Source organism: Amblyomma americanum, chromosome 8, assembly GCF_052857255.1.
Source record: "Amblyomma americanum isolate KBUSLIRL-KWMA chromosome 8, ASM5285725v1, whole genome shotgun sequence".
NCBI lineage: Eukaryota > Metazoa > Arthropoda > Arachnida > Ixodida > Ixodidae > Amblyomma > Amblyomma americanum.
In genome coordinates this window covers 95,835,264-95,847,813 of record NC_135504.1, presented here as the reverse complement: position 1 = coordinate 95,847,813, position 12,550 = coordinate 95,835,264, and the positions used below count along the sequence as shown (strand labels likewise).

Sequence of the window (12,550 nt, the reverse complement as noted above, 5' to 3'; positions counted from 1 at the left end):
AAGAACGTGCAATTTATGACTAGTCGACAACTTCAATGTGCGTTATATTTTAATTCGTCATGCGATGTTTGCTGGAAAGAAAGGATTTGATAATCATATTGCCGAATGGAGTATTCTGGAGCAAAAAAATAACGCACGCACTGTATAAATAAGCACTGTTAAAAACTCCAACCGGAGCGATGCCTCCCAACGCTCCATATATCCGTGTCTTGATGTCAGTACAGTGTGGTATATTAACCCCTTGGTTCAAGCAACGTGCACCAGCGCCTGCGCACGCGCCTGTGATAACTCGCTAGCCTTTTCCACGAGAGGTATCAAGTCGGTACGACGTGTTGACCTGTGTACACGCTCTGTGTTTAAACCAGCATTAGAGAATACACTATTCTCGCCACCTATATACTATATATACTCCTCAGCCGCTGTCTTCGCAAAGCAAACCCTACACCAAGCAAGCGCATCATCCCCTCGTCTGTACGCTCCTCTTCCTTTTTGCCCTCTCGCTTGATTATCTAAGGCCAGCCATTGCTTAAGCTTCCGCTGAGTAAATGGCCACTCTGTAAGAACCGTCACGCGTACATTCCTCCCTTATCTCAAGCACGGCCCACCCGGCTTGCCGTCTCGGACGCTTGCGCCGAGAGCGCCGATCCCGTAGCGGCTCCGAGAACTTGATCGGTGGCGCCTCCTGGAGTTGCGTCAGAGATGTGCCGGACGTAATAACGACGATGACCGCGGAAAACCTCCCATACAACATTTTCCTTATAAATGTGCCGGATCACGAATGGATTCCACTCTGTGGTTAATGTTGCACGTAATAAGGGAGTGATTAGCACACAGTAGCACCCAGCCAAGCTGAGCCATACGGCAGCAAAGAAAAGCTATACAGTTTCCGCAGAAATGTCGTAGTTGAAAAAAAATTGTCCTCGTCCAAATTGCGAACCGGGGACAACCACCGATTTGTCGATCATTTCGATATCGGCCTACCGTACGCTAGACAAGCCGATTATCTCAGTTGCTAGAGTAACCCTCCCGGTGAGGTGGGTGTCCAGAGTTCGAACCCTGAGCCAGGATCAGTTTTTCTTCGAACACGAATTTCTGCGGAAGCTCTATTCCTTTCCTTTGTAGCCATTCGAATGCGCTGGGGTGGATTCTAATGAGTCGCCATTAACTTGTTACAAGGCTTCTTCACATTGCGTGTGTCCCTTAAAAATTTTACCAATCACTGCAGTATATGGTGTTTGCCTACTTGGGTTGGAAGTAAACTACAGTTTATTGCGAGGAGATGCCCGCAATCTGACAAAACGAGTTTATGACTGCTGCAGAGGGCGTTAGGTTAAATTTTACAATCCATAGGCTTTTTTCTTGTAGTCCAAAATTTGTCGATTTTGCACGCGAATGCTTTCTGATAACTTCGGAGGCTAACTAAAACCGAAAATAAGTTGTAACCACAAACGTTTAACGGCGATTTTTTCAGACAGGTATCTACTAACCAGTACAAAATCAACCGCCAAATTTTTGTCATAGCCTCTATACATCAGGAAAGAGTATTGCATTCATGACAAAAAAACAGCGCACACTTTGACATAACACAAAGGACAAGAAGGGAGATAGCACTACCGGCTGTCAGGTGGTCGAACAGAGCCCGAATTCTATTTGCAGCTACGTACACATTTCGAGGTGTTGCTCAGGGGCCGCTCCTTTAGCATTAAACTTGTCAAACATCTTGTCACTGCTGCTGGTGCACTGTATATTTAGGATTTCTCGCAGCGTTGATGTGCATCCACAGTCTTTGTCAGGCATGTAATTTATGTTGACCCCAGTCCACTTTTCGTTATTGATTATATCAACAGACATACTAGCTTCATGGACAACGCTAAACAGGCTGTAAGAGTGAAGCTTGCAGAAATTAGGTCATTTGTGATATTTGTCGCCTTCATTTGTATTTTAGGCTGCTGTATGGGTAAATACTAAAACTGGTAACAAAGAAGTTTGATTAGCACTAAACAGAGGTTTTTCTACCACACTTAAGCCGGGTGTTCCTAATATTTCTTCAGTTCGTTATTGCAAAATGTCGCCATTATTTGCCATTCTCTGGCCGTGTTACATGAAACAGCATGGATGCAAACTTTACAGACGCAACAGGCGCCGGTAGTGTTCTAGAATACCGTCGCGGCTCGTGCTTTTTTACTCTAGACTCCATGTCAGAGTGTGTATTGCAAGCAGAACATTTTTGCAGTATGTGAACTTTACAGTGCTGGTGCTCAAACGGGCAAGTATAAAGACTGAAATGTTGCTTACGTAAACAGGAGTGTTGCCATCGCAGGTGAGGCCATTTTTGCCCAAGCACTGTGAAAGAAAAAAAGATTAGGTGGTAGATCGTACAGAAAAAAAGATGAAGAAACACCTTCTCTCTCCTCCAGCGCCTATTATCGGTGTATTGAACCTTGATAATCATTCCCATTCCTGAAATGGCGGTGGTGCGCATTCAGCGCCAGGCGCTGCTCTTGGAACAATATCAGCGCGACCTCTGAAAGTCTGGAAGGGGCAAGAGAATGCTAAATCCAACTCCTTGTCTCAATTTCCGTTGTCAATTCAAAGTAAAGCTCACACAAGAGAACGCATAGAGCATATACTTTCTGCAGATGCACCACATGACTTCTTCTCTGACTGTGAGCTGAGAGATATGACGAGTGCAAATGGAGCCCTCTGGTAATTCAATCTGTGCGTTAAGTAATGTTTGACGCGGCTGCTAGCCGTAGAACAGTGCTTCCAGGCATGCTTGGTGCTGAAGCACGAGCTCACTGAAAACCAAGTGTCTATTCAGTAGGCCTATCATTGAATTTGGTGTGAGGCTTCAGGGATATTGAAAACCAAGATCAAGGGGCTGAATGACACTGATTAGCTTGCTACTGGAAAAAAGTCTACCACAATTGGTAGTCGGCTCCCTAGGCTTAGACGGGCATAAAGCATCTCGCGAGACGTTGCCTGCTATGCGGAAACTGTTTTCGCTGCCTCCTCTGCGGATTCTTCAAGATGACCAGAGCCATATAACCGTTGACATCGCCTGCATATAGAATTGGCAAATGCTGTTCAGGGAATCGTTTCTGTTTCGTTTTTTGGGACGGAGACATGAAGTTGATTCAAGCGGTATCTCTGAAACTAGTGTTGCCTAAAACAAGTGCATCAGGCCATCGTGAGACTTCGACATGATCAGGTCCATGTCATCCTGTTTCAGATGACAATGGCCAACAATATGCCTGCGCAGTGACGGCACTGTTTGCGTAACAGAACTTTGTGCTCCGTCGGGAATAACTACCCAATCATACGCACTAGAGCAATTCCTCTAAGATTGGGATGCGCGCCACCAAAAAAGGTTTTGCGAAGAAAAGCCAATACCCCACAAAGTTACGTTAATAACATGTTCTCGGGCAGCGGAAATACGCCAAGGCAGGCCGGAAATTCGCGCACGAAGACGGTGCTCGGGCTGAACATGCGCACTCATTTGTTTGGGGAATGTCCAGTGGAGAATAAATCAGTAGATGCTACCGTCGTCACCGAGTCTTCGCTGCTGAGTCACACCGGGCAGGCGTGGAGTACAGGAATGCGTACCTGGTCGCAAAAGTACTTTCAATGCGGCGGACACTACTTAGATTACACCATGGCGGCCACCGATGGCGCAAGTCTCAGCTCAATGAACACTCTTAAAGGAAAGAACCATCAACATATCTGCAGGTTTGCACCTCGTCATCTGAGCAGCGTCTTCGGAGTTAAAAGCTCACGTGAATGGAACTCAAGTATCCAAAACAACGCAGCCAAATGGGTAATGCCGAGTATGGCACTGTAGCAATCTACGTCCAACTAATTGTGGCCAATGAGAGATCAAATAAATAGCCTTCCTTTCCAGGCGCGTTACGCGTACAACGAAAGAGAAATAGAATTTTTCTTCATCGAAATTGCACTGCATACTGATCATAATGACCACTTTGACTAGATTAGCAGGTTTTATAGCCTTGAAATGACCAAAAAAAACAGGATACAGTTGTTAATATTAGCGGGTGATTTCGGCAGTAAAATGGGTGCGTCGACTCGTGGTTTTGGGGCGCAGATGCCAGAGGCTACGTTACACCACCATTGACGGTGAAGATGAGTGTTTTTTTGTAAGCACACCACCAGTCTGAATATCATGACGGAAAATATTCAAGGGCAATTTATTCGACAAAAAATTGCGTCTTTTGCCACCATACAAACGCCGACATGTAAAGAGAGAACCAGATAATCATTTTTTTTTTTTGCTGACAACACTATCTCGATGAAGATCTCCGGAGAGTACTTTAATGAAGAAATAAAAACTTCCATACACAGCTAGACGCGCCGTGCCGTTTTCAACAGGGCAAGGGTGCAATTGAGTTTAACGCCTAAGAAATTCGTAATGCAATGTGGCAAATGATATTTTCAGGCGGGGCGGCTTATATAAACGCGCGCGGATTAAAACCTTGGTCGCACGTACTATGAAGGACGCCCCTGTGAAATCTGCTAATTCAGAATGCTGCCGCTAAGGGTGACTGGATACATCGCTGCTGCCTGTAAGGTAATTTAAGTAAGGTGCGTAATGCCCACTCTTCTAGTGAATGGACGTGCTTTCACGCCACCCAGTCAGAGCCGAAGTGTCACTTTATTTCATAACAACTTTGCATCCAGAATTGCTACGCATGAAGTTGGACAGTATGAATTTTTCAGCATGGCAAAGTACAGACCAATATGAAGTAGTTATCCGGATGGTGCCAGTATAGGCTCTTTCTTACCACACAATCTTAATTCATCATTCATGAGACATCCTGCCTACCTACAAGTCCTCCGACGCGATATCTCTATTTTCCTTTTTCTCTGGCGTAAATAAAAATGGCGACAAAGTCAAACTATCGTGGCAACAATAACTTCTACACACACCTCTTGGTCAATATTAATGTGGGCTGTGATGCTAAGGGTAGCCTGCGTGTGTTATCAGTAATCAGATTAATGTACACCTATGTCATGATGATCATTTGGACGATTGCCTGGCCCTCCTATGATGGTTCGGCTTGCGTTTATAAGATCAGATTGATATCAAAATGGCCTATTTAATGAAGGATGCGGAACACGTGCAACTGTGTACTACATCGCCCTCTAGCAGGGAAAGCGTTCAGAAGATTTTTCCAGGTTATAAAATAAGCGGGAATACTATTCTGGTTTGCAGAGTTTAGATCTAGGTAGTATTACATTCCACTAATCTAATAAGCCTGTTTGAGAGTCGCTTACCTTAGCAAACGGTGTTGTCGCTTCCACGCTGATAAAGATGGGTTTCCCGCAAACAACCTTCCTGTCGAAATTAAGCTTCCCGCAGTTAATATCCAAGATGTTTCCGGTGATGGTACCGACGACACCGCTGAGGCCTTTACAGACGGCAATAATTAATGGGTAGACAACCACTGCAAAAGCACAATGTAATATTGTTCACAGGGGCCGCTCTTACATCATACGCGAAGATACACAATTGAAATATATGTTTCAGGGATGGAGAAGGATATAACTATCGTCGAAAGTAGCAATAAATTGGAACTACTGCTAGAACAAAGAGATGCAGCCAAAAGAAAAATTACTGATAACCTTCAGAAAAGGAAGCTTCTAAGATACCTTCAAACTGTCCTCGAAATTTCACATTCCTCAATTCTATACATGCTCATGTTCAGCAGTGCACGGAGTTAGCTTAGTACAGCGACATGAATCCCCCTTATGGGCGTTATGAGGCAGCGAGGAGGGATATTTCTTTGCGTGTGATGTAGAGGTGCAGGAACGTTTGAGAAGTATGAGTGAATTTCATGCATCATCTTCCCTTCAGCAATTGCCGAACGGGGCCTGGCCACTGAAGACGCTCTCGGGGAAAAGTTTCGCTAAATTGACTGCGAAGATTTCAGAAGTTATTATAAAGGCGGCTTACCAAAGTCATCGGTCTCCGCTCGGAGCAGAAACTTCAGGAACTCGATTAGCAAGTATCTCTGGGATCCAACATCAACGGTTGCAAGCCCAGAAAAAGCGCACTGAAAAATATCAAGCCGTGAGTAAGAAGCAAAAGACACTCTCATGTCGTGCATTGACAGTTTTTATGCACTATAAGCAACCAACTGGTGCCCATTCTTCCCCTGCTACTTGATTTAATTTCTTAACAAAAACGTTTTTGTTTCCTCAACCACTTACTCTCTTCCGGTCTCGAAGATACAAGGAGCAAGAAGAGACAGGACGAAAGAAGACGGAACGCGGACAACGCTCTACCGGTAATGAGACCACCCGGACATGCTCCCAACTGCCTATTGTAATACCAGGTCTGAGGTCATTTTTAAAGGCACAATGTGCGTACTCATTGGTTCTTTATTTCTTTTCTCATTCATGAGAAATTCCGGATTTGAAATGCGCCTCTTTTCACATGCGTGAAATGTGCCAGATTCCAAAATCATCATCAGATTCACCATAGGCGCCTGGGGAGGACTCTCTTCTACAAGGGGAGTGTTTATACTCTTTTGCTGTTACTAGGCAATGCGATATATACAAATAAAGAAATCATAATATGAAGCAACGTGCCGAGATATGATTTATTTTTCAGTACAAAATAAACATGCATCTTACCTGTACTAAATCGACTGTGAAGCCTACAATACCTTCCTGCGAAAAAAGAAAATGATGAACCGTTCAAGAACTAGGCTTTGGTTTGGCTGTCTGCTTCATGTCAGCAATATGTGGAATGTATTATGTGTTAAGTAAAATTTAAATCCACGCGGGGAGCATTTTCTACTTTCTGAGAACAGGATAAAGTAAAATTTAAGTCCACGCGGGGAGCAATTGCTACTTTCTGAGAACAGGATAAAGATTACACCAAGCGATGAAGGACGAGATTTGCAGTATGCGCGTATTGGTGGAGGTAGTAAATGAAAAAGGGCACCACAGCGAGAGAACTTAGAAAGAAACAAATTTATAATTCTTACAAAAGCAACCTTAGTGCCAGCAACAAAACTTGACAAGCATTGTTTCCCTTTTTTGAGTAATTCTACAGCGAATTTATAGATCCCTGCTTGAGCAACTATCAGTCGTACTGTTTCAAGGTTTTCTCGTGTGTAAGGATTCCTTTGTATCTCAAGGGGAACCAGTAACACTCAATAGTTTATAAATTAGAGCGCACCTCTGATGTAAATAAAGTGATTACACAATGCAGTTATTAACCCGCTACACAGTAAAAAAAGTCATTGTGATTATTATGTCGATTGCTAGTTAACGCAGAGAGGGAACATCTTCTCGAAACGGAATAAACGTAATTATTCTTACGCGTACCGAAATTTATGGAACCATAAAGTATGTCCTGCTGGAAACCGTCTAAGACTGTTTTCATTGACCCCCCAATTTTGAAAAATACCTTCTGGCCCAGTTGAATGATTCGTAAAAGAAAAAAAATTACTGCATTTATAACACATTGCGCAAATAGTAATAATCAGCAAGCGCAAGTGTAACATTTTGTATTTAAAATCTGCGTCCACTTGACTGCTTCTGTATTCTTTTCCTTCACGGTTTAGTCCGGGCGCCACCCTCTGATGAAATATTATTCCTCCATGAACGCGCTTAGAACATGGAGGGGGTTTTCAAGGCGGCTTGCGTCTTAAGACAGGATGTCCGGCCCAATCACTATACACACAAAAATACACACCGAGCGTTCACACAGAGCGCGGGAAACGCCTAGGTTTACGACCACTCTCCCCACCAGATGACAATTAATGTTTCCTTGTGCCAGTGGTGGCCACCATTCACGCGGGCCGCCGCGGCGGCTCAGTGCTTGTGGTCCTCGCGAGGACGCTTTGTAGGCTGGTTGCTGGATTACTGGAACTGGATTTAAGTTGCTGTGCTCGGCTGCTGACTCGAAAGAGGCGAGATCAATTCCGGCGGGGGCAGCCGCATTTTGATGGAGGGTAAATGCTAGAGGCCCGTGTACTATGCGATGTCAGTGCACTCTAAAGATCCCCAGAAGGTTTTAGTTATCCGGAGCCATTCACTACGGCGTCCTTCATAGCCATTGAGTCGCTTTGGGATGTTAAACCGCATAAATGAAACCTTTCACAAGGATGAAAAGCTGCGGCTGGATGGCGCCCGGTGCGTGTGCATGGTCGGAGGCCGAAAGTAAACACACTCCTACCAAGGACGTCGTGACTGTGTTACGGGCCACGTGTGTATTCGTTGCAAACGCCTTTTCAGAAACAACTCCAGCTGCAAAAGCAGAAAGGACAAACTCGAAACTCAGAGTCAAAATGGTTGGTTAATAGGTAGGTATATGAACAATGCACCCCTTTCCTTGGCGCAACTTGAAGCCAGCCTTCAAAAACGATGTAATTTAAGCCAGAAAATTCCGACATACTGAATCCGGGAACATTTACATGCAGCCATGTGGCCTGCAATACTGTGTGCGAGCTCCCATGCCCTTTACTCTGTTGCTTTCATGTGAAATGTGTTTTTTATTCTGAGGAAACATCCGGTATTTTTCAAAAAAGCGGCGTTTCTGGATATATTTCAGGATGCTCATGACGCAGGTTGTAATCTCGGACAGATGCGGCAGTGTGCATGCCTAGTGTGTTGCAGATGTTTCGGTATAAAGGTGTAGAACAACCATTAAGCAGATAAAAAGCAAGCTGTGGAGATTTGAGGTCGGAGGAGAAATGAAAGCACGAAGTTAGTTTAAAAAGCCAAAAACGCTAAGAAGAAAGAGACCTCACAATCTAATGTGCTGTATCATGTATTCTGCGCAACACACACGTTTTGTCTTTCTTAAATCCTCCGTCTTGTCCCAATTTTGATTTTAGCGTGCCTCATGAATTAAACTATCTTGATGGTACTGAAAATGCGCCACAAAATATTGCTTTCTTTCTTTTTCACCAAATCTACAGCGAAAAAAAAACTATTCATTTTTGTGTGCGTTCATAGAATGGTCGCGTTCTTCGGAAAAAAAAAATTGGATGTTAGTGTAAATTGTGTGATTTAAGCTCCGAAGGGGCACAAGCGCTTTTGCAGCCGTCGTAGTGGAGGGTACTGGATGAATTTTCACCACCCGTGTTCCTTGAAAGCGGTCTGAGGCGGTAGTCTGTACGGTCTGTTTTATTTTCCATTCCAATTTGCAGTGACGTCAATGTGACTGGTGCAACAGGAGGTAGGAAAGCGAACGGCTCATCACAAACACAGGTGGCCTGATCGAGGCGCTGACGATAGCCAGCCTCGTGTCGCCGCATCCAATCCGTCTGCGTCAAACCGCCTACGTTGCTCCAGTTTGTCGCACAAATGATGCGCAGAACCTTTCCGGAGACTGAATTAGCGGTGATAAACTTCTCGAAGCGTGTGAAAAGTTGCGTCGTGCTCCTTCACCAGTGGCCGTGGGCGCCATTCGGCCAGTGAGACATGGGCTCTAAACGGGTGCATGCAAACAGGTGGCATCGTGTGCATGTCTTTCATTACAGGCGTAACGGCAACCCCAACGCCCTATAGGAATTGGAGCAGCATCCAATGACAAACGACGAGATCTAGTGTTAAGGAATTGGATCGTTACAGAATACGGTCTCTGATATCGCACAGCACGCGGAAGCCGTTGGCGTTTCGCATACGACGAAACGAGGTCGTCGAGGCCTGGTTTGAACCCAGGCACTGCAGGTCAGCAGCCGAACGCACAAACCGCGGGGGCAACGCGTGGGTCGTTCTATAGAGACGTGACGTTCATGAAAACGAAAACGCTTACTTTGATGTTGTGCTTTAGCGTAATACGTTTCTGAAATTATTTATGATTTCTAAAGCATTGTTAACATGTAGATATAAGTATATTAGGAAAGCTGTATTGATTTTATACAAATCATACTGTTGAAAATTTAACTTTGATACTAGTGCCGCTATTTTATCGATTTTTCTTTTAAGATGGAAAAAAAAACAGGTATTGCACACTTACTGTGTTAGCACTGCACAGGTCCCCAGAGGATTGTAAGCACTGTGCAGAAAAGAATATGCATCTGGTTGTGACACTAAGAAGCGATTTCAGTAAAAACTATCGCCTTCTATGCATTCGCGCTGTCATGAAAATTCAGGACCGTGTTACCTAATAACGAACTCGCGCTTGAAGTAACATACATGACGGAGGCCAACAGTTACCGAAAAAATAAGTATAGGGGACGTTTTCTTTTCTTTATATGTGGAGTTCATCAATAGGAGAATAATAAATAATTTACTTACAGTTAATCGATTGTTAAGGAGAAGAAGAAACAACCACATGCCGCCGATGGAGTCCGAACCAACGACCTCCGAATTGCGCGTCCGGTTCTTCACAAACAGGGCTACGACAACGGTTGTCCTGTCTGCTTTTGGGATTATTCATCTGCACTGTAACGTAACCTTCTGAGTGTTAACCAGCACCACACTCGTCCATAGCAGTGAACGTAGTACATCCTGCATTAACGCGAGTGCCAGGTGAAACGTGATGGAATGGTGGCGGAAGCTGTGCGATGGGTGACTATTGGCTTCCATCGTGGATGTCATAACGAGCCCCTCTTTCTCCTTCCTATGCCTGCTCAATAGCAACCGAGGGCCTCGATTCGGGCAGTTTTGATTCCATGGGAAGCATAAGAAGGCTATCGCACAGCTTCCGCCCTCACCGTCTCATCACGTTCCTACGTGGCACTCGCCGTATTACAGTGCGTACTTCGTCCGCCGGTACGTACGAGGGTGGTGCTGGTGAACACTCCAAATGGTATGTCACACTGCACATAAACACCCCCAAAACAGGTTTGACTGCCGTCGCTGTATCTCAGTTGGCCGAGTATCGGACGCGAAATTCGAAGATTACGGGTTCAGATCCCACCTATGACATGTACTTGTTTTTCTTCTTCTTTCTGATCAATTATCGTTAAATTATTACCGTAATAAGCTCCCATTCATAAACATCACATATAAAGAAAAAAAGCGTCCCGTACTCTCCTTGGTTTCCGTGAATGTTGGCGTTCGTAATGTATCACACTTAAAGCGTTATCTCATACAGTGTATGAAAAATTGTGCGTTCAAATGTTCTGTGCTTGCAAAATTATTAAGTCTTTCTGAGATGCAGTCCGATTTCAGGAGTGCACAGCATAAAATGTTACCTCCTCTTTCACTTTCAAGTAAGATATCGCTGTTTGATGTTCGTGAAATGTTGCTGCAAGTTTATTCTGCTACTAACATACGCGAAATTTCACGCTGTATTCGGCGAGTGTGATCTCACGTAATATTTTTGCCACATTTATAAAGCTTGGAACACACTGAGCTAGAAAAAACGCGAAAAAAGGCGCACTTGTATTGGATATCTATTCATATCTTTACTTCAGACGCGCATACCTTGTTATTCCCTAAACATTCGCACCAGCGTTTATTCACACCCGGAGCAGTACGGGCCTCATGTTGCGACCTTAAAATACTCTTTTTTTTCCTTCTGGGTGGTAGCTTATATTCGACACCGAAATCTGCCTTCATGATTTGTCAAGTTTCGTGTACCTGTATTTTGTCGACATAAAAACAGTCGTTCTATAGTGAGCTGGTTAGGAATCGTGAAAAATCGAAACTTAACTTACCGCACCAATCTCTAAAAAGTTGGGAAAACTGAAGTTGGTGCACTGAGACCCTGAAAGAGAAATGAAGAACCCTTGTTAGGGACATTCACTACGCGTGCAGTTCAGCGAACGCCGAGCAATATTTTGAAATGAAATATACATAAACAACAGCCAGTCAACTGAGACCCCGGCAATGATTACGAATGAACAAAGAAATTATTAGAAGACAATGACGGTGATCAAAACTACAAGCCGAATTACACACAATGAACCGACATAAATGAAATCGAATTGTTTTATCTCAGCACTGCGTTATGCTCTGCGTTATGCTCTATTTATGACATCCACGATGATTGATGATTGTTTATGGCATCTGCGTCCATTCTGCCCGAAGTACGGATAATGATATTATAATCGCGACTAGAAAAAGATGAGCTATAAAAAGAATGATTATGCCCTGAGTATGTGTTCAAGGGTCCGTCTGCTAGAGTCCGACTTTGGACTACAAATTTTACTTTATTCAGGAGAAACGAGGTATTAATTTCACCTTATGAAAATTATGTGATCAGGTCTCCTGGAACGTAGTATTTCAACATCGAGATCTTCATGATAAAAAGAAACGAAGAGGTAAAGATATAGCTTTAAAATTGCCACTATCGCCAGCAACAAAATCACAATGAAATATGATAAAACCTACAAGGACATGTCGCCGGAAGAAAAAACCAAGAAAGACCAAACATCATCGCTAGGAATCAGTCGAGATTTCTATATCCAGTTTCGCTCTTCCCATTACATTTTTAAATATGCGCAGTGGTGGACAACAGGGTGTTTGGGTGTAGGATAATTTTATATTGACAAATACGTGTACCGTTCGCTGAAGGCGTACCAGCAATACAGTCCACCTCATGGTTATAATATAAATTTTTTTC

General features: G+C 43.9%; 1 protein-coding gene across 2 annotated transcripts in view; it reads right to left on the bottom strand.

The window, feature by feature from the left end:
• Positions 1 to 12,550, bottom strand: part of LOC144102007 (cytochrome P450 3A4-like) — a 115,274-nt gene that overhangs the window by 3,104 nt on the left and 99,620 nt on the right. For both annotated transcript variants that reach the window (XM_077635253.1, XM_077635254.1), the window contains 6 exons: positions 11,643 to 11,692; positions 9,995 to 10,033; positions 6,655 to 6,690; positions 5,972 to 6,071; positions 5,293 to 5,462; positions 2,296 to 2,343 (listed from right to left, as the gene is read on the bottom strand). In XM_077635253.1, coding sequence (XP_077491379.1) covers positions 2,296 to 2,343; positions 5,293 to 5,462; positions 5,972 to 6,071; positions 6,655 to 6,690; positions 9,995 to 10,033; positions 11,643 to 11,692 — 443 coding nt within the window. The remainder of the gene's footprint in view (positions 1 to 2,295; positions 2,344 to 5,292; positions 5,463 to 5,971; positions 6,072 to 6,654; positions 6,691 to 9,994; positions 10,034 to 11,642; positions 11,693 to 12,550) is intronic.